Source organism: Erpetoichthys calabaricus, chromosome 11, assembly GCF_900747795.2.
Source record: "Erpetoichthys calabaricus chromosome 11, fErpCal1.3, whole genome shotgun sequence".
In the NCBI taxonomy this organism is placed as follows: Eukaryota; Metazoa; Chordata; class Cladistia; order Polypteriformes; family Polypteridae; genus Erpetoichthys; species Erpetoichthys calabaricus.
The window spans coordinates 42960384-42987393 of NC_041404.2; the positions used below are offsets into that span (position 1 = coordinate 42960384).

The 27010-nt window shown below is 35.3% G+C and overlaps 1 protein-coding gene across 13 annotated transcripts in view; it reads right to left on the reverse strand.

Moving 5' to 3' along the window:
- Window positions 1-27010, reverse strand: part of LOC114660357 (protocadherin alpha-C2-like) — a 480950-nt gene that overhangs the window by 372388 nt on the left and 81552 nt on the right. For 2 of the 13 annotated variants that reach the window (XM_051934067.1, XM_051934051.1), the window contains exon 1: window positions 7049-9428. The exons of 9 other annotated variants lie outside the window; for them this stretch is intronic. In XM_051934067.1, coding sequence (XP_051790027.1) covers window positions 7049-9403 — 2355 coding nt within the window. In that variant the 5' untranslated portion in view covers window positions 9404-9428. Of the gene's footprint in view, window positions 1-7048; window positions 9429-13080; window positions 15492-24198; window positions 26858-27010 lie in introns of those variants that run through there. 2 more of the 13 variants (XM_051934045.1, XM_051934057.1) reach the window with 2 other exon arrangements.

Below are 27010 nucleotides of genomic sequence, written 5' to 3' on the forward strand. Positions count from 1 at the left end.
TATTTTGGCAATCATTTTAGATATATGTAAAGAATCATTATTATTATTATTATAGAAGACATGCCTAATAACTGGAACATTGCCCATATCAGCCCAATCTACAAAGAGAGATGAAATGTACAGTATCTCAGTACAATAAACCTTTCCTATAACTTCTGAACAAGTTTAGAAAATATAATCAGAAATAAAGACTACTTGTTTGAAGATAATAAACCAAATTATTGCCTGTTGATACAAGGAAAATTGTAGCACACCAATCTGGAAGACTTTTGTTTTATTGAGGGAGCACATTTTAAGAGACTATCCCAATTATTCGAGTTTAGAGACTAAACTTAAAAATTTTGAGTTTTATTAACATTTTTTAATGAATTGTCCACACTATATACCACCCCAAATGTTGAGCATTTTAATTTGGACAGACTCTAAATGATTGTTACCAATGGGAAAATTACATATATTAATACGATTTGATTTAAGTTGGAAAGGTTGGAAAATACATTACTGTATACTTTTATGTAAATGTAAAGCTGCAAGTAATGCAGTCAAGGTTCAAATAAACGGTTGTTTTTAGTATTTTTGTGAATTATTGAATTAGTAAGTGTAGACTGATGGTTAAGGCCATACACCACAGATTTACTAATTCAGACCGTCACACTGTTTCTTTAGTGGCTGTGCTCAAGTGAATCCATTAAACAACCAGTTCTTCACAAGTAAAACAATGAGAAAGCACAAAGCATAAGACACCACAATAAAATCCTACTGGCCCTCTTGGCCTTTATATGTGTATAACCTTCTCAAATTATCAGTTGGGATCACTCACCCACATGCCCACTTCTCATGTGACACACCAAAGAAGTTTCATGTTATGGCCATATTTGTGTCTCTCTCTCTGTCATGACTTTGACTTCTTCATATTTAAACCTGTTCTTGGAGTCCCCTCTTGCCCAATGACAAAATTATCTACAGATAGGGCTTTCTTCAGCAGTACCTAATGTCGTTGGAACCTGGTTACCTCAGGAACCTGTAAAGTGATAGGTCTCCAAGCTAACCTCATTACCACCTTTACTTTTTTCTTTGGCAATAGACTTCCAATTTCCAGTGTCCACCTTAAGGTCTCCTGCATGGAAACCTGCTATTTGCATATAAACTCTTTTCTTATCTCTGATTATAATGTTAACATGTATTCTCCATACTCTACAATATTCTGGAGACCTATAGTATGCAGGCTGCCAGCCTGTCTTTCTTTTACAAATACCCCTTCCAGTTATGTTCCTGTAAATCTTTGTAACCTCATAGTCACCCAATGATGTTCTACATTGACAAGTTGCTCTGTTCCCTCCTGTGTGATTCTCTTTCTTGTTCTCTTTATTTTTATCGTTTGTTTGCTCTCTATCAGCTTCAGCTTTTATATAAGTGCATTTGTATTTACAGTTCTTTTGTTAAGGAGTACATTTGACTCCTGTCTGGTATTTTGACACTTTGTCATATTCTTGACCTTGTATCTGCTCTTTGGGCCCCATTTCAGTATTTGAAAGAGCTCAATGCACTCCCAGAAACACTTTACATCTAAGACCTTTACTCGCATTGCTCTCTATGACTTTGACATGTGTTTCTGAGTACTCAGTTCATATTTTTCTGTCTTCTATTATCTGTCAGTTAACTTTCATTTTGTTTCTTGTACTTTTCTTTAGATTCAAAGTATATTTCACTAGATGTAAAAGTTCACATATTTCATGTTAGCATGAATGTATACCAGAAATGACAAGAAGAAAGAACTGGAATAAAACCTCCTCAGTTGATAAATAAGGAAATCAAGAAACAAACATTGCTGCCAAAGCTAAAAATGTTCACCAATTTAAAATATAACTTAAAGCTGTTCCAATATTACAAAAGTAAGAAGATGGTCAAGAGTATAATAGTGTATTATGGTTAGTAAAAGTATCACGTATATGAAAAAGTAAATATTTAATACAATAAATTAGTACTTTCTGAAAAATTCAAATATATTGTTAATCTTAAACTTTTTAAAAAAAAATTGCAGTAAGAAAAGAATTTCTGGGATTTTAAAACCAAATAAATTCTCCTGAACAGACATTTGTTTAAAGAAGCTAGAGATTACAAATACAAACACTTAAAATTCACATTCCAATGAAATTCTGAATGGAATTTTAAATAGTAAACCATGTACCACCATTTATAAAAACTTAAAACAGTAGACATCATTAGCAAATAAATGGAAACGGATAAAAAATGAATGAAGCACCTAGTAAGGTATGTTTGTACAGCATAAATGTGGGATTAGATATTAAGAATTATGTTGTATTAATATGCTTGTGTTTAATTATGAAACACCAACATATTACTACTATTATCATTATTATTATCCATCCAACCATCCATCCATTATCCAACCCGCTATATCCTAACTACAGGGTCATGGGGGTCTGCTGGAGCCAATCCCAGCAAACACAGGCCTCAAGGCAGGAACAAATCCCTGGCAGGGTGTCAGCCCACCGCAGGGCACACACCCACACACCAAGCACACACTAGGGACAATTTAGGATCGCCAATGCACCTAAACTGCATGTCTTTAGACTGGGGAAGGAAACCAGAGCACCCAGAGGAAACCCATGCAGACACGAGGAGAACATGCAAACTCCACGCAGGGAGGACCCGGGAAGCAAACCCAGGTCTCCTAACTGCAAGGCAGCAGCGCTACCACTGCGCCACCGTGTCACCCATTATTATTATTATTATTAACACATGGAAGTGTACAGTATTGCAGAAAGCTTTTTATTACACAATACAATAAAGATGATTCATTGAACTAGAACATTTCTATGGTGGGAAGCAGTGCAAAATTACTTAAGGTCTAAAGTCTCTTTATACATAGATCAGCACTTATGTCTTTTTTTTAATTTATAAAAATAAATGTAATAAAGAAATAAAATGCATTTCTGGATGGCTTAAAAAGTGAATTTAGAAAGTTAACAGAATCTATTCAGAAAGACCTATAGTAATCCGGGCATGGACAGATGTCTGGCTAATAAATCTTAATACAAACAAATGTAATTAAACTCTAAGAATGCATACAGAAAATCACATCTGGCACTGAAAAGTAAACCTTAAGAGGAAAACTTTAAAATGAATTAACAAGACTAGCTGCATTTTATAAAGTATAAAATAAGAAAGGTCATGCCCAAACTGTGTAACTTGCTTGAATGTCATCTTTAATGTGCCATGCAAGTTTTATCTCCAAATTGCAAGAAGAACATGACACTATATTGCAAAATGTAAAATTTTTTGTGGAAATGCATGGTTAAGAGAAAGAGGAATATGGAATATATTAAATGTTATTAAGTTGTGATGTGATTGAAGTGTGATAAGGAGTATTGATGTCTGCCATTATTTTAGCATCTGTTCTTCATCGAGAATATGAGGACACAAGCTGAAATTGTTTAAAGGCTAATTTTGTACAAATATTACAATATTTCTTCATACAGAGAACTGTAAGCACCTTAAACAAATTACTAAATAGTGCCCCAGTGACCTTTCAGTTCCTGTTGACTTCCTACACCCTTAGTTATAAATGATGTCACTGTCAATAGGGTGGAATCATATAAATGTCTTGGTACAACTATCACTCACAATCTGAACTGGGATGAAAACATAACTACTCTTGTCAAAAAAAGCTCAGCAGGGGATTTTTTTTCCCACAAAGTTAAAAAGTTTAACCTGCCCCAAATAGAGCTGATGCAGTTTAATAGAGCTGTTATTAGTAAAAGTCACACTTTCTCCTTAGCAATCTGGTGTGGCTGTGTCATTCAGACAGCAGAGATGAATATGGGCCTAAATGTGGACTCCATTGAGGTCCTGTTGACATCACAGGTCAGGGAATTTGCTGGAAATATAATCAAAAACTACACTCACCATAAACCACCTTGTTAGTTGTTACCATAGAGGAAATGTTAGCAGTCACTAACGGAAAGAACTACTAGACATGTTAGTGTCTTTCCTACAGATATTGTGGTTAGATAGTCTTCAGGTCACCTCTGGCTTTTCCTGGTTTCTGGGCTCCTTTATCCTAATATCCTAAATTATATTTTATTACTGTTTATATTATAAGAACTTACTTGATATATGGGAGAAAGTGCAGTTCTACTTTACTATATTGTTTTGTATATTTGTGTTTTGTGCAATATATGTTTTTATTACTGCTGTATACAATATTGTTATGTCATCAAATATCGTACATTATGTTCTTTAATTGTATTTACCTTCTTATGTCTATGGATGTAACACAATGAGAAACTCCTAGCAACTGTCTTGGTTGGCAATAAAGTTCAATAGTAAGTTAAAGTTGAGTGTACACAATGGCTTTAATGATGGAAATAATACTGTCTTGAAAGGCCTGTCCCAATCAGAGTTGTTTTAAAACTTTATATTCTTAACAGTCATGTGAAAAGCTGCCAGTTTGAAAAACAGAACATTGGCAGTTACAGGTTAACTGAAATTGATCTGTTATTATACATGTCATGTGGCTGTATCCATTGTACATCTTCCAAACATAATGAAATAAAAACAGTTTCATCAGGCATTAATCCTTTCTGATCATCATGCAATATCAAAATAACTTCAATAAATAGCTGCCCAAAGACACAAAGGAAATACATCTCAGAAAATCTGTTTGTAGTCTCACCAACCTCATAATTACCATATTAGCAGCTTTACAAAGAACAAGGCACACATCATAACAATTGTAGCAATCTTTGACAACAAATTACCCTGAACACACTCTCACAGATGTAACAAACAAATTTAAATAACTTTTGGAAAAATTAATGTAATGTCTAAAAGATCAAAGGAAAGGTTGGGGAAAAAATAAAAATCATGTTATTCAATTTTATGCCAAAGAATTCTTATGAAAATGTCACCAAAATAATGGATGATTGACAGGATTAAACAAAGTGCGCATGAAAGATATCCACCCAGGAATCATTAAAAAAAAACACAAAACTGCTTAATCCAGGCAGGAGCCATCCCTGTACGCTGAAAAAATCAGAAGTGTTGAATTAATTCTAACAGCATTAAGGTAAACTCTCAAATGTATATCTTTTGATTTTTTAAAAAATATTTACAATTAAAGTGTTAACTTTCTGACTATTTAACTGCAGAAAGAAGTCGAGCAAAATGACACCTTCTATTGGCTAACTCAGGGGTCCTCAATCACAGTCCTGGAGGGCTGCAGGTTTTTGCACCAACCCAATTGCTTAATAAGAAGCACTTATTGCTCAAGTAACACTTCTGTTTCACTTTACTTGTCTCGCTCGTTAAGATTTTGAACCCTGATTGCTTATTTTAATCTTAAACAGCCATATTCTTGGCTTTTAATTGCTCCTAATTAGCAATAACATGCAAATGACAAAAGAGACCAGCATTTCTCCATTTAGCTTGTTACCATTTACACCTCTGTGTGTATTTATCTTGCACTATTGGGCTAAATTAAATACTTGGAAGGAAATTGAAGAGGAAAAAGTGAAGGACTGAGAATTACTCATCCATTTTAGCCTTCAAATCATTTGGATGATATCCTAAGAAAAGGAAAGAAAATCCAGGATATAAGAATTACCTGAAATAGCAGAGTTAAAGCACTAACAAGCCATGAAATTAAATTATTGGCAAGAATTGCTTTCTAATTAAGCAACCGGGTTAGAACAAAAACCTGCAGCCACTGCGGCCCTCCAGGACTGTAATGGAGGATCCCTGAGCTCACTAAAAAGATTACAATATGCAAGCTTTTGAAGCAACTCAGGCTCCTTCTTCAGGCAAGATGTACATTACATTACATTACATCTGATTACATTTTGCCTGAAGAAGGGGCCTGAGTTGCCTTGAAAGCTTGAATATTGTAAACTTTATAGTTAGCAAATAAAAGGTGTGGGTGGCGCAGTGGGGAGCGGTGCTGCCTCGCAGTTAGGAGACCTGGGGACCTGGGTTCGCTTCCCAGGTCCTCCCTGTGTGGAGTTTGCATGTTCTCCCCATGTCTGCGTGGGTTCCTCCGGGCGCTCTGGTTTCCTCCCACAGTCCAAAGACATGCAGGTTAGGTGGATTGGCGATTCTAAATTGGCCCTAGTGTGTCCTGTGGTGGGTTGGCACCCTGCCCGGGATTGGTTCCTGCCTTGTGCCCTGTGTTGGCTGGGATTGGCTCCAGCAGACCCCCGTGACCCTGTGTTCGGATTCAGCAGGTTGGAAAATGGATGGATGGATGGATGGAAATAAAAGGTGTCATTTTGATTGACTTCTCACTGCATTCATAATGGCTAACACTTTACAACACCTATAGTACTACTGACTAATTAACTGAATTAATTCCATTATATCAAAAGCAATGTTAATTCATGTGGTGCTATATTCTCTCTTACACATGAAGGTCCCAAATTGGTCTTTCAGAGTGATGCCATTGGGGCAACATTTTTGGTCCACATAAGAACCATCCAGTGGAAGGTTTCAGAAATTACCTTTATTTATGGACATAACTGGTTCCATAACTACCATGAATACATAACGGATTTGTGAAATACTAATTGATTTCCTGGTTTTAAAAGGACTCGATGCATACAGCAATGACGGCTAAGTTCTGATCTTATTGATTTTACAGTACCACGCCAGGTAGCTGATACATATTTCAGATTGCTGTATCATCAACAAATTAGTACGGTTTTCAAAGCCCAAAGAACCTTTTATATACAAACAACCCTTCAGGCTCTAATGATTCTGTGAGTGACAGCAAAACCCATTAAAGATTAATTTTAGAAACGTTATTATTAATGTTCCACTCTGACAAATGCATTTAGTTTTAAAAGCTATACTCCGAAACGTTCAGGTTTAGCATACAATGTCTTCATCTCACTACACACACAGAAATTATTTTCAAATCCCTTCTTTATAATGTTCCTACAAGTAGATAATTTTACAAGAAAATCAAGCAATTGATGGAAGTGAACGGGTCTAAACATCTAAAACGTAATAAAGGGGTAAAATCACTTACCATACGTGCAATTTTAATTCCACTATCGGAAATGATCAGAGTATTTCCATTATTCTCTGTACCCATTGCTGAATCTCTGTTCATTTCAGGTCCAAGGAAAACGAACTGCTTTTCTGCTACCTGGTACTGGTCATGAAAAAGGGATCCAGTCACTTCTGCGTAATTTGAGTCGCCTAAGTACTTGTTACTTATTAAATCGTTATGTGTTTTCCAGCACTGACAGGCGAAAAGAGAAATTACAGCAACTAAAAATAAAGATGACACTGAACTCAAGACGACGATCAAATAAAATGTCAACTTGTTTTCCTTGTCTTCTTCTATTGTGCGTGTGTTGATTTCAGACAATGCGTGAGCTTCTGTTGTTTCAGCTGCGGCGACTATTATTGTGACCGATGTAGAAAATGAAACGCTCCCGCTGTCTTTCACTAATATTACCATTTTGTGAACAGTCATATCAGACTCCGTTATTGCCCGAAGAGTTCTAATGTCCCCTGTATAGCGCCCAACGCTGAAAAGTGACCGATCAGAGACCTCATGCAGAGAAAAAGAAAGCCAAGCGTTGTATCCAACATCAGCGTCATATGCTCTGATTCTTGTTATCAAGTGTCCCGCTTTCACGTTTCTTGGGATTGTTTCTTCTCCAATTGCACTTTGATTTGTGGTGAGGGGAAACACAACAACTGGCGAATTATCATTTTGATCCAGTATAAAAACTTTCACAGTTACGTTGCTGCTAAGCGAAGGCACTCCCGAGTCTTTAGCTACAACGATGAAGGTGAAGCTTTTTATTTCTTCAAAATCAAAGGTTACAAAACTAAAAACTTGCCCATTAAGCGCATTAATACTGAGAAAATGTAATAACGGCTTATCCACAGCCTCATTTTCCAACAAGTAGTATGAAATAACTGCATTCTCATTCGTATCTTCGTCAGCTGCGCTTACTGAAAAAATACAGGCTCCAGGAATGTTATTTTCTTCGATATAAAATACATAAGGATCTTGTAAAAATCTTGGATGGTTATCATTTACATCCAAGACATTAACAGTAACAGTCGCATAAGTCGTGAGAGAAGGCTGTCCGAAGTCTTTAGCAGTTATTGTAATGTTGTAGTAAGATGTTGATTCACGATCCAGCAGCGAAGTTGTTATTAAGGAATAAAGGTTTTTCTGCAAAGATTTCTTCAGCTCAAACGGCAGGTTTTCGGATGATGTACACATTATTTTAGAATTTACACCAGAATCCAGGTCTGTAATACTGATTAGTCCGACTACTGTGCCGCGTTTTACATCCTCGAAAATAGAGCTCGTTAGAGATGTTATTTCTATCAGAGGTGCATTATCATTCATGTCTAAGATTTTAATTAATACAGTGCAGTGGCTACTTAGTGGTATCTGTCCTCTGTCTGTAGCTTTAACATCAAAATCATAAAATTCCTTCTCCTCGAAATCGATCACCCCCTTAACTGTTATTTCTCCTGTATACATATCAAGCTGAAACAATTCGCCGTCTTTATTCTGAACTGACTGCTGAAATGAAAAAACAATTTCGCCATTAGTGCCTTCATCTAAGTCTGAGGCGTTAACCTTTAGTACAAGGGTCCCCACGGGTGCATTTTCCTCTAATGTTACACTGTACGTATCTTCAAGAAAAACAGGATAATTGTCATTAATGTCGACAACTAATACAGTAATATTCATATTTCCAGATCTCGGAGGATTCCCCCCATCGAAGGCTGTCAGCAGAAAGTCGTACTTTTTTTTCACTTCCCTGTCTAAAGCTTTTTGTATCACTAAAACTGGTATTTTATTTTTCTTGCTGTCTTCTTTTATTTGTAAAATGAAATGATCGTTCTGATTAAGCTCATACAATTTTACGGAATTCACACCAGAATCGGGATCATAGGCTCCTTCTAAAGGAAAACGCGAACCCACTGGACTCGATTCTGAAATTTCCAAGCTTAATGACTTTTCTGGAAAGGTCGGTGAATTGTCATTTATATCTAAAATTTCAATTTCAGCCTCATGAATTTCTAATGGGTTTTCAATGACAATCTTAATGCTGATAAAACAATTTTTGTTCCTGCCACAAAGCATTTCTCTGTCAATGGTTTCATTTATAAAAAAGGCTCCGGTCTTGTTATTTACCTGAAGCAGCTGTTGTTTTGATCCAGAAATCACCCTAAATCCTCGTCCTTCAAGATTTTTAATGTCAAACCCCAGATCTTTTATAATATTTCCGATAATCGTTCCAGATGTTAATTCCTCTTGAACAGAATAACGTAGATGTGAAAAAGCATTTCCCCAACAGCAGCAAAGAAAAGATGAAATTAGAAAAATCCTCTTGTAGCCTTGCATTTTTACTTAGTTTGAACAGTAAGCATATTCCTCTTTGACGCATATAATCGTTTATAGAAATAATTTCTAGTAATTTCAAAAAAATATATTTATACACCCATGTTGTTTTCTTTGTGGAAACGGAATCAAAATGAGCAGAAGGGCTTTACCTTTTTTTTTTTTTTTTTTTTTTTAATAATCGTTTAGAAAGTATTGAAAAGCTGGAAGGCAGTGACACCTTGCGTTCATTTTAGAAACTGTAAAACTTTGAATTATGTAATTATTCATAGTACTAGGGTGTTGAACCGTGTTAGCCATTATGAATGTAGAGAAAAGCCAGGCAAAATGACATTTTAGTTAGCCAATAAAAGGTGTCATTTTGCTTGGCTTTTCTCTACATAATTATTCATGGTAAATTTCTGAATATGTCCAATTTTCTGGTATAAAAGGGCAGTATTTTAGGTCGAGGGCTTCCATTTGAAAAAAAAAAAAAAATATCCATACTGAGAAACAAAATCTTGTTTTTTTCTAAAATCATGTTTTGTTTTAATTATCCACATACAAAATAAAAAAAAAAACAGTCAATAGATGTTCAAACATAGCATAAAAGGAATAAAACACATTTTATAAAGTGTAAACCAGAAACTCAATCTGTAATTTATGGCAAGGTAATTTAAAATTATGGATACATTCTTACGAAAATTACACTTTAGAAACATGGCTTGGACTAGTGGGGATAAAAATGAGCATTCAGAATGTGCATTGGAAATTTTCCAATGTTGGTAAATTAAAAACAATTCATTTACATGTATTAAACTAGTTGTCATTTAGGAGTGGAAAGCTTGATTTCAATTTTTAGTAATATTATCAGAAAAAAAATCAATGATCGTTTGAAACAATAGGAGCCAGAAGTAGGTATATTTTTACATGCAATGAATAATAATAATAATAATAATGTTTCATAGAGTGATGTGTTCTATTACTTATTGTACAGTGTACACACAACTATGTATCATTGGAGCATTTTCCTCAATATATATGACAACTAGTGAAATTGTTTGTGTCACTTCTTTAATTTGTTTTTCTTTACTTAGTTTTAAGATAAAACATATAAAAGGTACATGATTTAGGTCATATTTATGGAGAACTAGAGAAAATTGTAAAAGTTCACAAACCTTCTAATACCACTATAAACTGTGTTTGATAGATTAAACTAAGAACATTTTAAAAATAATATAAAAACAATGAAGGTCGGTGCCTACTATCGGCATTTTTTTTCAAATGTTACTTTCTCATACAAAATTGTTCGTTATTATATTAAGTCCTAATCTGAAAAAAAACACGCCACCGTTAAAGCTGCGTTTTCAGTACCATGGACAGCAGACGTTTATTGTCGCTGCATTTAGCAAAGGATAGACACCAACTTTAATCTCCATCCATCCATCCATTTTCCAACCCGCTGAATCCGAGCACAGGGTCACGGGGGTCTGCTGGAGCCAATCCCAGCTAACACAGGGCACAAGGCAGGGAACCAATCCTGGGCAGGGTGCCAACCCACTGCAGGACACACACAAACACACCAAGCACACACTAGGGCCAATTTAGAATCACCAATCCACCTAACCTGCGTGTCTTTGGACTGTGGGAGGAAACCGGAGCGCCCGGAGGAAACCCACGCAGACACGGGGAGAACATGCAAACTCCACGCAGGAGGAACTTTAATCTCACTTCATATAAATCCTATTTTGTAAATATTCAAACACTAATAGGTATTATCATTAATAACTTTCATGGTAGAGGAAATTATTTAATCAGTATTCTAGGACTTGCAAATAGGAATTCTAAAAACGAAACAAAAAAATAATGACAAATTAATGAATGACATAGACGAAGATTATTATCATTATTACTATTATTATTATTATTATTATTAGCAATAGTAGTAGTAGTAGTAGTAGTAGTAGTAGTAGTAGTAGCAATATTACTTTTAATTTTGGAGAAATGTAGCAAAATGTCTGGAAACTAAAATGAATGAACAATGAACAGTAGATCCACAGAGTGTTAAAATATTCTACTTTTGTCTTCTCAGGCTACAAAGCTTTACTTGGTTACTTGGTTCTCAGTTGAATGAAATTAATCTGATTCACATCCAAACAGAATATGAGTTTTAATTGCCCAATTAAATAACAATGTTCATTGTTAAACTGAATAAATCTTACACTGAGGTTTTGCCTTGCAGATCATCAGTTCTAGGTTCATTTTCTGGTATCTGTTTAGTCTGCATGTAGTATCCTTGCTCCCAGCATGTTTCCCCCCTCATTCTTAATACATCCATATTAAACTATTCAGCAACTTTATATTAGCCCATCGGGGTAAAGAAGACTGGGTGGAAACCTGAGTTGTGCCATGCACTTTTCCTAATTATATTCTAATCTACCTCCTCATTTTTATATTTCAGCCAGAGGTGAGTAGTTTTTCCTCTGAGATCTGTCTATATTGTACAGAATTCATTTTTCTACTAATCCCAGCAAAATTATCAGTCACTTCTGCTGAAAGGCATCACAACAACATGATGTTGCTACTGTCCAACATTATCGTGGGGGAGAATGTTACCTGACTGATGTGCAGTGTTAGATTCACATCATGCAAACAGGGTGCAAGGATAAGTATTCCACTCTAGTCTTCTTAGACCACCAGACATGCTAATACACAATTGCTGTATCCACCAAATGATGTTTAGAAGACTCTTAATGGGCAAGGACTTTCTTATTCAGCCATGGCTTCTTTCTTGTCACTCCCACAAGAACAAACTTTTTGTACAATGCTTTGGATACTATTAAGTTTTGAGCATAATCTCCAATCACAGTCATTGACTTCAGAAACTCAGTCACAATGTCAAATTAGTGTTGCAGTATCCACTCTAACAAGTGGAATTGTTGTACAACAACTAAGTTTAGTGGGACAGTTTGACCTTAGCATTGCCTGTAGTTAAATTATTTTTCTAATTCTGTATGATGGACTGCAATGAACTCTAAGATGTATTCAGTGCCTTTAAGAGGGTCTTGTACCCTTCCGCAGATCTGTGCCTCTCTATAATGACAAACTTAGCTTTTCATTTTTGCATTTGCTCTTTTGTCCTCAATTTGGTTTGCTTTGTAGAAAGGATAAGGATTAAGGGTCACGAAGGGATGGGTGGATTGATGGATTGGAGGTATTTATCGTAATATGTTTTCCTTTTCAGTTAATTTCAAATGATTCACAAATTGCTTCTTTTGATTTGACATAATTTACCTTGTTTTGTGCATCATCTGGGAGATTTTGTACCTCAGTATATTTTAAGTTTTTAATTTGAAACACTAAAATCTATAGTGCTAAATATATTTATATTTAATATGCTCTGTCATTGTATGATAGGTGACATGCTGATGCACTGCTCTCAGTAAGGGGCACTATGTAAAAAGAAAAAAGAAACAAAAAACACTCAAAAGGTTAATGGATTGAAAACTTAAGCAGAACTATAACTATAAAAGTCGTTCCAACTAGAAAGCATTTTTCCGATATCAACCATTAACTGTTATATTATTTCCACGGGCAAAAATTGTCAAATTATACCAATGGAATACTGAATGCAGCTGTTAAAAGGTCATTGAGCAAGTGATTAAAGTGCTTAATTAAAAAAAAAAAAATAAGTCACTCACCATTTGTGCAATTTTAATTCCACTATCAGAAATGACTAAGGTGTTTCCATTACTTCCCACATCCGTTACTGAATCTCTGTTAACTTCTGGTCCAACAAGTACGAGTCGATTTTCAGCTGCTTGGTAATGATGGCTGTGAAAAAGAGATCCACTCACTTCTGCATAGTTGGTGTCATCTAAATAGTACTTAGTTAAAAAATTTTGATTTGTTTTCTGGCATTGAAAAGCGAGGAGAATAATTATGGAGATTACAAACAATGATGAAACTGAACTCAATATGATGATCAAATAAAATGTCACATTATTCTGTTTTTCTTCCTGTGTCCTACTGCTTTTAATCTCAGAAAATGCATTGGCTTCCATGTTTTCAGCTGTGGTCACGATTACAGTTGCAGAAGCACTTAATGAAACACTCCCACTGTCTTTCACTATTACCACTATTTTTAGTACAGCGACATCGGACTCGGCAATCGCTCGAATAGTCCTAATTTCTCCCGTATAGCGCCCCACACTGAAAAGTGAAGAGTCGGTAGCATCGTCCAAAGAAAAAGTAAGCCACGCGTTATATCCAACATCAGCATCATAAGCTCTAATTCTCGTAACAAAATATCCAGCCTTTACATTTCTGGGAATCGTCTCTTCAACAACTGAGGTTCCATTTGTGGTAAACGGAAAAACAATAACTGGCGGATTGTCATTTTGATCCAAGATAAAAACGCGCACAGTTACACTACTGATAAGCGAAGGGACTCCGGAATCCTTAGCTATAACTGTGAAAGTAAAACTTTTCAGTTCTTCAAAGTCAAATGATGTAAAACTGAACACTTGTCCACTCTCAGAATTGATACTAAGGAAAGGCACAACTGGCTTCTCCACGACTTCAGTTTCCTTCAGGTAGTACGAAATAAGAGCATTCTCTTTGGCGTCAGCATCCACTGCACTAACTGCACATATGGATACTCCCGGAGTGCTGTTTTCCAAAATAAAGAATACATAAGGGTCTTTCAAAAAATTAGGATTGTTATCATTCACATCCAATACATTAATTAAAATTGTTTCTTGCGACGACAGCGAAGGATGACCAAAGTCTCTGCAAGTTATTGTTATATTATACTGTGATACAGATTCTCGATCCAGTCGTGAGCTTGTAATTAAAGAATACAAATTTTCCTGCAATGCCGGCTTCAGTTGAAAAGGTAGATTGGCAGGTACGGTACACATTATTTTAGAATTGACACCGGAATCAAGGTCAGAGATACCAATAAGTCCAACTACCGTACCTGGTTTTACATCCTCGAAAATAGAATTTGTTAGCGATGCTACTTCTATAAGAGGTGCATTATCATTCATGTCTTTAATTTTAATTAAAACTGTGCAGTGGCTGCTCATTGGCACCTGGCCTTTATCTGTAGCCTTTACTTCAATTTCATACAGTTTATTCTCTTCGAAATCTATTAAATCATTCACTATTATTTTCCCAGTGTAACTGTCCAGTTGAAACAAACCGGAGATTTTATTCTTTGTTGAATCCTCAAAGGAATACACAATCGCTCCATTGATACCCTCGTCTAAATCAGTCGCATTTACTTTTAAAACAAGGGTACCTAAAGGAACATTCTCCTCTAATGTTACATGGTATATTTCTTCAGCAAACACCGGCGCATTGTCATTAACGTCACTAACTATTACTGTGATATTCATTTCTCCAGATTTTGGTGGATTACCGCCATCAAACGCAGTTAACAAAAAATCAAAATTTCCTTTTACTTCTCTATCCAATGCTTTTTGTAACACCAGCACTGGAATTTTATTTTTCTGGCTATCTTTTACCTCTAAGACAAAGTGATCGTTTTGACTCAATTGATAGAATTTTAAAGAATTAATACCAGAATCAGAATCTGATGCCCCCTCTAGTGGAAATCGAGCCCCAGTTTGCGTCAGTTCTGAAATTTCCAGGATTTTCTTTTTGTTTTCAAAGGCCGGAGAATTATCATTTACATCTAGGATTTCAATTTCTGCTTGATATATTTCCAGCGGATTTTCCATAAACATTTTAATGCTGGTAAAGCACCTCTGATCTCTGCCGCATAATACTTCTCTATCAATCATCTCGTTTACAAAAAGATCTCCAGTTTTGAGATTTACCTGCAGAAGCTGTTGCTTTGATCCAGAAATCACACGAACATTTCGCCCTTCCAGTTGTTTAATGTCGAGACCCAAATCTTTTATAATGTTGCCGATAATCGTCCCAGATTTCGATTCCTCCAGTACTGTATAACGTAGATGTGCGAATGCAGTTTCCCAAAAGCACATAATGAAAGCGAAAAGCAGAACAACACGATTGCAGACAAGATTTTTTCCGTGTTCCGAATCGACCATTATTATTATTATTGTACAACACAACGCCTTTGGGCCACGTATACTCCGTTCAAATCCTCAATCTGTATTCAAGTGATTGTGAATAAAATTGATCTCGAACAGGGAGGCGCGGCCTTGTTTGAACCGAACAAAGAAAACTCAATTCACTCTGTTTATCTCCCGAATAACAGGGAAATAAAAGAGGCAGGGCTTATTAATAACGGGTCTTCTGAGTCAGAAATGGAGGAAAATTGGGAAGCAGTGACACCTTGTGTTTCTTTCAGAAATTTCGAAGAGATTTTTTAACTTAATATATTTATGCTGTTATAAATCTTTCTTGTTTTTGTCGGATATCTGCCTAATTACATAATCAGCTCATACACTTACATATTTTATCCTTAAAAGAAAATCGCATATATCCAAAGAAATTAACAAATAACAATTCAGGTTAAAACAGATTTAATTAAATTTTATGCTGAAATTTAAGAAAAAACAATTGTACACTGCATTATATTTCTTTTTGTCCTTTTGTAAGCATAAACTGAAGCACAACTTAGATAATAAAAGATGCTTCAGTCATTTGAATTTTTATCATAATTATCTTGGGGTTCATATATTTTCTGCTTCTTTAAAAAGAAAGAAAGAAAGAAAGAAAGAAAGAAAGAAAGAAAGAAAGAAAGAAAGAAAGAAAGAAAGAAAGAAAGAAGCATATACACCTTGGATACAGTGGACTCCTAAAGCTGGGTGACATGGTGGCACAGTGGTAATGCTGTTGCCTCAGAACAAAGAGACCGTGGTTCAAGTCTTCTGTCCTTGTGGTGTGGAGCTTGCGTGTTTTCCTTGTGTCTGTGTGAGTTTCTTTCCACAGTCTAAAGACTTGCAGGTTAGGTGGACTGGTGCTGCTAAATTGTCCCAAATGTATGAGTCTGTCTGTGTGTTTATACTGGAATGGACTTTGTCATTTTTCCTGTCTTGCACCTTGGGCTTGCTGGGTTAGACTGCAATTTCCCTATAACCCTTCTTAGGATAATGCATATTTAGAAGATGGACTCCCAAATCACGTTCTTATTTAATCACTTGAAAATTTTACTTTCATTTTACAAAAAATGTAGTATACCACTTATATAGGAATAAATAGAGGTATATACACATATGTCTGAGTTAATAATAATAATACAGTTTTCAGAGAGAGTGCCATTGTTTACACAGTACAGAAAGTTACAGACTATACTAACATTACTGTGCCCATGGTGAAATTCTCCTAGAGACGCACATACACTTACATTTTTGCCCATTCTGAGATACCAGTTAATTTAATTATCTGTATCATTGAGGCATTGGACCAAACAAAAGTGATTGCATGTCAGCTCCACACAGGCAGTTACAGTACCAGTAACTGGGCCACCATCCTATTCTATACTGTACATACAAATCAATAAAAATAACTTTTCTTGGTTGTAAAAAATAAAATAAACGTGTAATCAATTTCTGTTCAGATTTAAATTTTTACATACAGGTTTTACTATGTGTCCCCAACAATTAAGATATGAATAAAGATGTGCATGTAAAACACTTATATCTTTTATCACAAGATGATATGCACCTGCATTTATTTGAAATATTCCAGGAGGGTCAAGGTAGCCAATTTGTCTTTTTCTGCCAGAGGCTTAATCTTTTCAAAAATTTATGTGCCTCTAATTTTCTTTCTTTTTTTAATTATGGTATTTGCTTTAGGTTTCTCATTTTAAGATGGTTTGATTTTTAGAATGTGTATATTATTAATGGCTTGAGTTAAGTTGTCTACTTATCACACTAACTTAGTTCTCAATGAAGTGTAATGAGTGAATAAGAATGGAATATTTCATCTTATTAGAAGAAACACAGTGAATTTTTTTTCTAAATGGTTGATGATGGAAAATGTGTTTCATAAAAGGCCTGTCCTGCACTATATTACTGGACTCTTTGTGAATTACAAGTTTAGTGTTGAATATGACTTTACCTGAGCTTTTTAGTGTGCTAAACAATAGGATGGGTACATCCTAATGTAACCTTCAATATTAGGAGGAGTGGCATTGAAATGAACAAGTGGTCTACAGCGGTGATTTAAACCATGTTGCCATTCTAAAACTTCATTTAAATATGTTACCTCTTCCTCATCATAGTATCTTTTTAATGTTATTAATTTGTTTATTTTTTGTGCTGATGATTATCGTGTGTGATTTTATTCAATTGTCAGAATGTTTTTGAGATATTGCCTATTTTATTTTTTTAAGCTAAAGAAGAATAAAAAAAAAACTCTATCATTCAAAACCTGTATTGTTCACCTTCAAAGCAATATAAATACTAGCTGAATTGAAAGAAAATAAAATGGAAAAATGGTCCTTTATTTTTGAAGCAGCACCATTAACCATGGCTTCGAAGTGTGGCCCATTTCCAAATAATGTTTTATATTTTAAAATTACAAAAAATAATCTTTTCCTTGTACAGTGTGCTGACAAGTACATTTTTCTATAAAGTAATGTGTTCACTCTGCCTGTGTTTGTGTGGTCCTTTCCCTGAATAATTAATAACTAAATCTAAGGTTTGACCAATGTAAGTTGTAGGTATGTGGATAAGTGCCATACCCAAAGTTAGCTTCTCCAGTTGTTTAGTGCTACAAGAATAGATCTCATTACCTTCATCATTCTCTAATCTGAATAAACTGATTCAGACAATGAATGGATGGAAGAATGTTTAATGTGTACCTAATGGAACAGTCAACTTTCTGAGATAGATAGATAGATAGATAGATAGATAGATAGATAGATAGATAGATAGATAGATAGATAGATAGATAGATAGATAGATAGATAGATAGATAGATAGATAGATAGATAGATAGATAGATAGATAGATAGATGAACCAACTTATACAGTATGATGGATATCACATATGAGTAAACAGTTGGTATATTTGACTTCTGTCTGATATTCTAACCCTGTTCCCGGTCTTTGACCTTGTCTCTTCTTGGTTCTGTCTTTTGGAACCATTTAAGTGTTAGAAGAAGCCTAAAGGGGCTTCCAAGAAGACTTTTGTGTTAGGACTTTTATCTGCTTCATTCACTACAACTTTGGCATCTGTTTCTGGTTAATCAGTTTATATTTGTCGGTCTCCCAATATTATCTGTCGGCTAACCTTCATTATGTTACTTTTACTATCTTTAGATTCAAAGTGTATTTCAGAAAATATTAAAGTCTACATCATTCAATTTAGCATACATGTACAGGGGTTCCTCGGGTCACAATGTTTTGACATACGACGTTTCAAGTTTACAATACTCACTCCCATAAAAACTTAAAAAATTGAGATCTGAGAAGAAATAAAGGTGAGGATTTTTTTTTTTTACACTAGATAGATAGATAGATAGATACTTTATTAATCCCGATGGGAAATTCACATTCTTCAGCAGCAGCATACTGATACTAACAGCATACTAATTGTTTCTGTTACTACAGTACAGTTTAAAGTACAGTATATTTATGTCATTTTTCTTTTTCTGTGGCTTAGTTGTGCTTTTATGTTCTAGATTATGATTTTGCAAATGTGTTAGGATAGGTAAGTGACTTAGGCTAGGGTGTGTTTCGACTTACTCCAAAATTTGGGTTACATCACTGCTGTATGAATGAAACTGTGTCATAACCTGAGGACCCCCTGTATACCAAAAATAAAAAGCAGGATTTGACAAAATCTTTCCAGTTGATTAGTAAAGAGTTCAGAAAAAGAAAAATGTCTACAACTATTACCATAAAAGAGTAATAATTGTTAGCAATTTAAAATATAACTGAAAGAAGTTTCTTCCAATATTACAGCTATAAGAAGATCCTCAAGAGTAGGTAAAGTGTATTATGATCAGCAAAGTGTAAGAGGGAAAAATAAATATTAGATGCCTCAAATTTATACTTTCTGAACTTTTCACCTCTTGTAGTTTGAAATTGTAGAGAGCAAAGTGTACTGTGATTGAAAATCATAAAAAAACAAATCCCTCGGATCAGACGGCATTTACTTAAAAAACATAGTTATTATATATACATATCCAGAAAATGCATGCTAAAATCATCATTCATCTCTAGTGAAATTTTGAAAATAATGCAAACTATAAAACAACATACCTCTTAGAATGCTCTGCAAATTGAACAAATTGCGAGCAACTTCATGGAGACAAACAAAAAAGAATAAAGTACTTTGTATGGGTAAATAGTTTGTAGACAGTGTATGTGTATTTAGAAGCTGGAAATTGTGTTTTACTAATATGCTAATGCCAGTCAGTCATTGTCCAACCCGTTATATCCTAACACAGGGTCATGGGGGTCTGCTGGAACCAGTCCCAGCCAGCACAGGGTGCAAGGTAGGAACAAACCCCGGGCAGGGCGCCAGCCCACCGCAGGGCACACACACACATACACACAAACACCAAACACACACTAGGGATAATTTAGGATTGCCAATGCACCTAACCTGTATGTCTTTGGACTGTAGGAGGAAACCGGAGCACCAGGAGGAAACCCACGCAGACATGGGGAGAACATGCAAACTCTACGCTGGGAGGACTTGGGAAGCAAACCCAGGTCTCCTTACTGAGAGGCAGCAGCGCTACCCACTGTGCCACCAATATGCTAATGTTTAATGAGCAAATATCAAAAATACTAGTACTATACAACAACAATAATAATAATAATAATAATAATAATCACACTGTTAAATAAAGACTTGGGATAAATTCAGGGCATAGTGGGCAGAAAGACTGAGACTAGGGGTGGTGAACGTTATTTATGGTACAAGGAACCACAAATGACTTGCAATCAAAAAGTCTATTTCTACATGAATCAGAACAAATACCTTTTTTTATGAATTACATGTAAAGTGTAAAAAGGAAATAAAGTACATTTTTGGATCACACTGACAAAATCCATCCATCCATCCATCCATTTTCCAACCCACTGAATCCGAACACAGGGTCACGGGGGTCTGCTGGAGCCAATCCCAGCCAACACAGGGCACAAGGCAGGAAACAATCCTGGGCAGGGTGCCAACCCACCGCAGCACTGACAAAATCATATTTTAAAATTCTGTTATGAGGAGATACATTAAGGTTAACAGAAACAAATGTGATGAATTTCTCAAGACAATGAAACTAATATGCAATAGGGAGCATGGAAGTTAATGTTAGGGGAAAAGTTTGGAAGTCCTACTGGTGCCATCATTTCCCTCAACAAGGCCACAATTAAAATGGTTTAAGATTGTTAAGATACATACAGTACCATCTGCATTATTTATAGGTCAAGTTAAGAGAGGTCGTGCCCACTGTTATAAATGGAGCGGTATCACCATTGGTATTCTGACATTCATTCGATGGGGGTTTGTATGGGAGCTGTATGAAGCTTAAGGTGCACAACACATTTTCATCAAGGAACCGTGGATGGAGACCTTCATGAAACTTCTAGGGTGGTAACACGGTACAATTCAATTATAGAATGGAGGGTATGGGCTTCACTAATTAATCTTCTAACACTGCATGTGTAACGGTACTCACCGGTACACCAACTATTGGGGTGGTTACAAAATCAAAGAGATGACTTCAAGCACTGGTCATGCCACAACTGTAATCTTTTTGCATGTCATCTTTAAAATCCTATGTATTTTCTGTACCCAATTTGAAATAAGAACATGACAGCATTAGAAATAGTGCAATCAGCTCAGTTGACTAAGATTATTCTAGAACTGCAAAGCACAGCCTTTGAGGACAGACAGATAGAGTGGAATATTTTTAAATAAACAAAATCATGACATGATTGAAGTAAAGTAAGGAACATGGATGCCACTCACTTCTATTACATCTGTTCTTCAAAACAAGAATGTGGGGCCACAGATGGAATAGTTTAAAGATTCATTTTGTTCAAACAAAATAAAATGAAATTCTTCACAAAGTGAATGAGCTCGTAAAACATATTATCAAACAGTGTATTTATAAACGGAAGAGTAAATAAGTAAGCAGGACCATTGTACATCTTCCAAAACAGTGAAAAGAAAACTTTATTTGGCTTCAGTCCTTTCTGAGGATGATGAAATATAAAAATTGTTTTTATTAATACTTGTTCGAAGACGCCTTTGAAAATGTTTACCTAAGGTAATTTATCTTTAAGATGACCTATCTAGTCAGCATAACTACAAGCAACAAAGCACTTATACACAACGTTAGCAATCTTAGATAACAAATGCATTCACACCTATGAAACAAAATGAAGTTAACAAAGTTAATATAATACCTAAACGATGAAAGGAATGTATCAATAAAGATGCAGTCATTGAAATTTATACCAAAACATCACAAAATGTATGTATAATTGACACAAGGAACCAAACTGATCTTAACAAATTGTCCACCTATCCATCTTATTAAAATATAAAAAAATAAAAAAATAATAAAGTAGTGTTAAATTAACTGTAATATTATGCAAAGTTAGCTTTAAAATGTATTTATTTGGAAAGCGTATTTCTATTTTTACACTATCAGTGTTAACTTATCACTGATTGTGTTAAAATGACTAAAATGTTTTCTAAAAACTTTTGTTTAATGGCAAGTGTGGCACAATTTGTTTTTTCATGTAAACACACAAATTTATAATTAATGTTTTATTTGATAGCTAGTTTTCAGTTAGAAACAGCTCATCTATTTGGCATTCAGTTGCAAGTTCTCCCATAATTTCAACTCACTCAGAGAATAAATTTCTAAATTTGGTTATTTTCATGGCTAGATTGTTGACCCAAATAAGCCCTGCTTAAAAATGATATTTGTTTACTATATATACTTACACTATTTAATTTTTAACATAATGAAATTATTAAATCAGTACATGGATTACTGCAATAGTTAAAAAAAAATAAAAAAGAAATGACAGAGTAATATACACTGAAAACAGCTATTTACAATATCACGACAAACAATAAAGCTTTAAGATACACTTATTTCAGCTGAAATGTTAACTTTTCATGGATTTTTAGTAATAATTGTTACCTTTGTATGAGAAGCAAAGAAAAATATGCTTTTTTTACGTTCAAAATTCAACCTCCCAGCTACACATTTCTTTTACTATCTTCAAATTAGAAATTTTGTTAAACAGAAATTGCCCGATTTCCCCCACCTTGCACCCTCCACAATGCTGGAAAAAATACTGCTCAATTTCGAGGAAACAAACACTATTTCCGCAATATATAAAATCTTATTAGAGTCCCTACCTTTCAAAGATCCAAGAGGACATTGGGAAGAAGATCTCTTAATCAATATATCAGAAAAGGAGTGGAAGGTAGCAAAGCAGAGAATTCACTCGAGCTCCATATGCACAAAGCATAGAATTATTCAACTAAAAATTATATATCGAGCCCATCTGTCTCGCTTAAAACTGTCCAAAATGTTTCCAGGGCAGGATCCAACCTGCGAACGCTGCAACCAAGCTCCTGCCTCACTGGGTCACATGTTTTGGGCCTGCACTAAACTAACATAATTTTGGACAAAAATTTTTAAATGCCTCTCAGACAGCCTTGGGGTCACAATCCCTCCTAACCCACTAACAGCTGTGTTCGGTGTTCTTCCAGATGGACTTGAATTGGAGAAGGACAAGCAAACGGTGATTGCATTCACTACACTTTTGGCATGCAGACTTATTTTGTTAAATTGGAAGAATCCTAATTCTCCTCTTATAAGTCAGTGGGAAACCAATGTTTTATATTATTTGAAATTGGAAAAAATCAAATTTTCAGTTAGAGGATCTGTACAACATTTTTTCAAAACATGGCAGGATTTAATCAATATTATTTTAGAATAAGAGAAATAACTATTATTGCATTTAACTCCCTTCTCCATCTCTTATTTACATAGATATTTACTTTGCCCTTTCTTTTGTTTAATGTTGCCTTATTAAAAAGCCTTAAGCAATTTTCCTTTAGCTAAGCTCTCCTTCTCAGGGGTGGGGTTTGATTAGTCTTCAAATCTGTTAGGTTATAAATTGATCCGTTTGTATGGAATGATTACAATGAAAATTAATAAAATAAAAATAATAAAAAAGAAAAATATGCTTTTCTAATACAGTGTGCATTCTCTAATCAGGCAAAATCCACAAAATTCAGGAAAAAAAAACTTTTCTTTTAACTTTCTTTGCAACTGTACAAATTGTGGGGAAATCTACGACCCTAATGCAACAAAAGGGGCTAGGGGTTAAACCAGCTGAATTCAATGTTGTATTGGGACGATTGTAATACCATGTTTTGAGTATTAACAAATTATTGATTTTGAGTAAGATTAACAAAATAGGTGAGGTATGACAATAATCGCTGAGACTGATCATGCTTCTATTACAAAAATCAATGAACTGTCTGTTTCAGCATTAATTTGTGACGTCTAAGAGATTTTTGTAATACCTTAATTTAGATACATAAAATAAACGCTCCTCTGTAAACATTTTTTTCCAGTTGAGCCAGCATCGTCAATTCCTATGCTACCATGTTCCTTTCTGAGAAATTTCTTTAACTTGAAACTTCAGGTTAGAACATTCGAGTTAACCTCAAAATGTTTGAAACTCAAAGGAAATGTAGAAATCATTTACAAATCCCTTCTTGAAAGTTTATGATTTGATCGTTTTTAAAAACAAAATGATATATTTGCTGGAAAGTAAACAGCGATAGTAAACATACAAAAAAAAAGTATTTGTTTTGAAAGTTTGACTCACCGTGCGGCCAATTTGAATTCCACTATCGGAGATGATCAGAGTATTTCCATTATTCTCTCTACCCATTGCTGAATCTCTGTTCATTTCTGGTCCAAGGAAAACGAACTGCTTTTCTGCTACCTGGTACTGGTCATGAAAAAGGGATCCAGTCACTTCTGCATAATTGGAGTCGCCTAAGTACTTGTTACTTATTAAATCGTTATGTGTTTTCCAGCACTGACAGGCGAAAAGAGAAATTACAGCAACTAAAAATAAAGATGACACTGAACTCAAGACGACGATCAAATAAAATGTCAACTTGTTTTCCTTGTCTTCATCTATTGTGCGTGTGTTGATTTCAGACAATGCGTGAGCTTCTGTTGTTTCAGCTGCGGTGACTATTATTGTGACTGATGTAGAAAATGAAACGCTCCCGCTGTCTTTCACTAATATTACCATTTTGTGAACAGTCATATCAGACTCCATAATCGCCCGAAGAGTCCTTATATCCCCTGTATAGCGCCCAACGCTGAAAAGTGACCGATCGGAGACCTCATCCAGAGAAAAAGAAAGCCAAGCGTTGTATCCAACATCAGCGTCATATGCTCTTATTCTTGTTATCACGTGTCCCGCTTTCACGTTTCTTGGGATTGTTTCTTCTCCAATTGCAGTTTGATTTGCGGTGAGGGGAAACACAACAACTGGCGAATTATCGTTTTGATCCAGTATAAAAACCTTCACAGTTACGTTGCTGCTAAGAGAAGGCACTCCCGAGTCTTTGGCTACAACGATGAAGGTGAAGCTTTTCACTTCTTCAAAGTCAAAGGTTACAAAACTAAAGACTTCACCATTAAAAGAATTGATACTGAGAAAAGGCAATAACGGCTTATCCACAGCTTCATTTTCCCGCAAGTAGTATGAGATAACCGCATTCTCATTCGCATCCTCGTCAACTGCACTTATTGCACAGAAGGAGGCTCCAGGAGTGTTATTTTCTTCTAGATAGAATACATAAGGATCTTGTAAAAATCTTGGATGATTGTCGTTTACATCCAACACGTTAACAGTAACTGTTTCATAAGTCGTGAGAGAAGGCTGTCCGAAGTCTTTGGCAGTTATTGTAATGTTGTAGTAAGATGTTGATTCACGATCCAGCGGTGAGGTTGTTATTAAGGAATAAAGATTTTTCTGCAACGATTTCTTCAGTTCAAACGGCAGGTTTTCGGATGATGTACACGTTATTTTAGAATTTACACCAGAATCCAGGTCTGTAATACTGATTAGTCCGACTACTGTGCCGCGTTTTACATCCTCGGAAACAGAGCTCGTTAGGGATGTTATTTCTATCAGAGGTGCATTATCATTCATGTCTAAGATTTTAATTAATACAGTGCAGTGGCTACTTAGTGGTATCTGTCCTCTGTCTGTAGCCTTAACGTCAAAATCATAAAATTCCTTCTCCTCGAAATCGATCACCCCCTTAACTGTTATTTCTCCTGTGTACACATCAAGCTGAAACAATTCGCCCACTTTATTCTGAACTGACTGCTGAAATGAATAAACAATTTCACCATTAGTGCCTTTGTCTAAGTCTGAGGCGTTTACCTTTAGTACAAGGGTCCCCACAGGAACATTTTCCTCTAATGTTACACTATACGTTTCTTCAAGAAAAACGGGGGCGTTGTCGTTACTGTCCCCAACTAATATACTAATATTCATATTCCCAGATCTCGGAGGATTCCCCCCATCGAATGCGGTCAATAAAATATCGTATTTTTCTTTTAGCTCCCTGTCTAAAGCTTTTTGGAGCACTAAAACCGGAACTTTGCTTTTCTTGCGGCCCTCTTTTATTTGTAGAATGAAACGGTCGTTTTGACTGAGCTCATACAATTTCAACGAGTTCACACCACAATCGGGATCATAGGCCCCCTCTAAAGGGAAACGCGACCCCAGTGGACTCGATTCTGAGATTTCTAAGCTGATGGCCTTTTCCGGAAAGACTGGTGAATTGTCATTTATATCTATAATTTCTATTTCAGCTTCATGAATTTCTAATGGGTTTTCAATGACAATCTTTATACTGATAAAACAATCCTTGTCCCTCTCACATAGCACTTCTCTGTCAATGATTTCACTTATAAACAGGGCCCCTGTCTTGCGATTTACCTGAAGTAGCTGTTGTTTTGATCCAGAAATGATACGGAATCCTCGACCTTCAAGATTTTTAATATCAAGACCCAGATCTTTTATAATATTTCCAATAATCGTCCCAGATGTTGATTCCTCTTGTACTGAATATCGCAGGTGAGAATATGCATTTTTCCAACAGCACCAAAGAAGAACTGAAATGAAGAAAATCCGCTTGTAGCGTTGCATTCCTTTCATTATTTGCATAAGAAGAAAAATCCCGTTTTGATCATACAGATTTGTATCTCCAATATTTCAATTTAATTATCCCTGCAAATTAAGCATTTTACTACAGCGTGTGATGATTTTCCTGTGAGCAACTGAATCAAAATGAATAGAAGGTCTTTATGTCGATTCTTTATTTTTTTTTTTGTTAGGAAGTATAGAAAACGTGGAAGACAGCGACACCCTGCGATCGTTTTAGAAACTGCAAAACCGTGATAATTTCATTATCCATATTGATTGCATAAACATTTTCTGTACGTCTTTTTATATTAACAGAACAAAATTTCCATTCAATATAATGAATCTTTAAATATTTATACCGAGGGCAATACTCAAAATCCGTATTGACTTTTACCAGAAAAAAAATATCTATCTCGGATAAATTTACAACTTATATGCATGAGACAATGCACAAACAAAA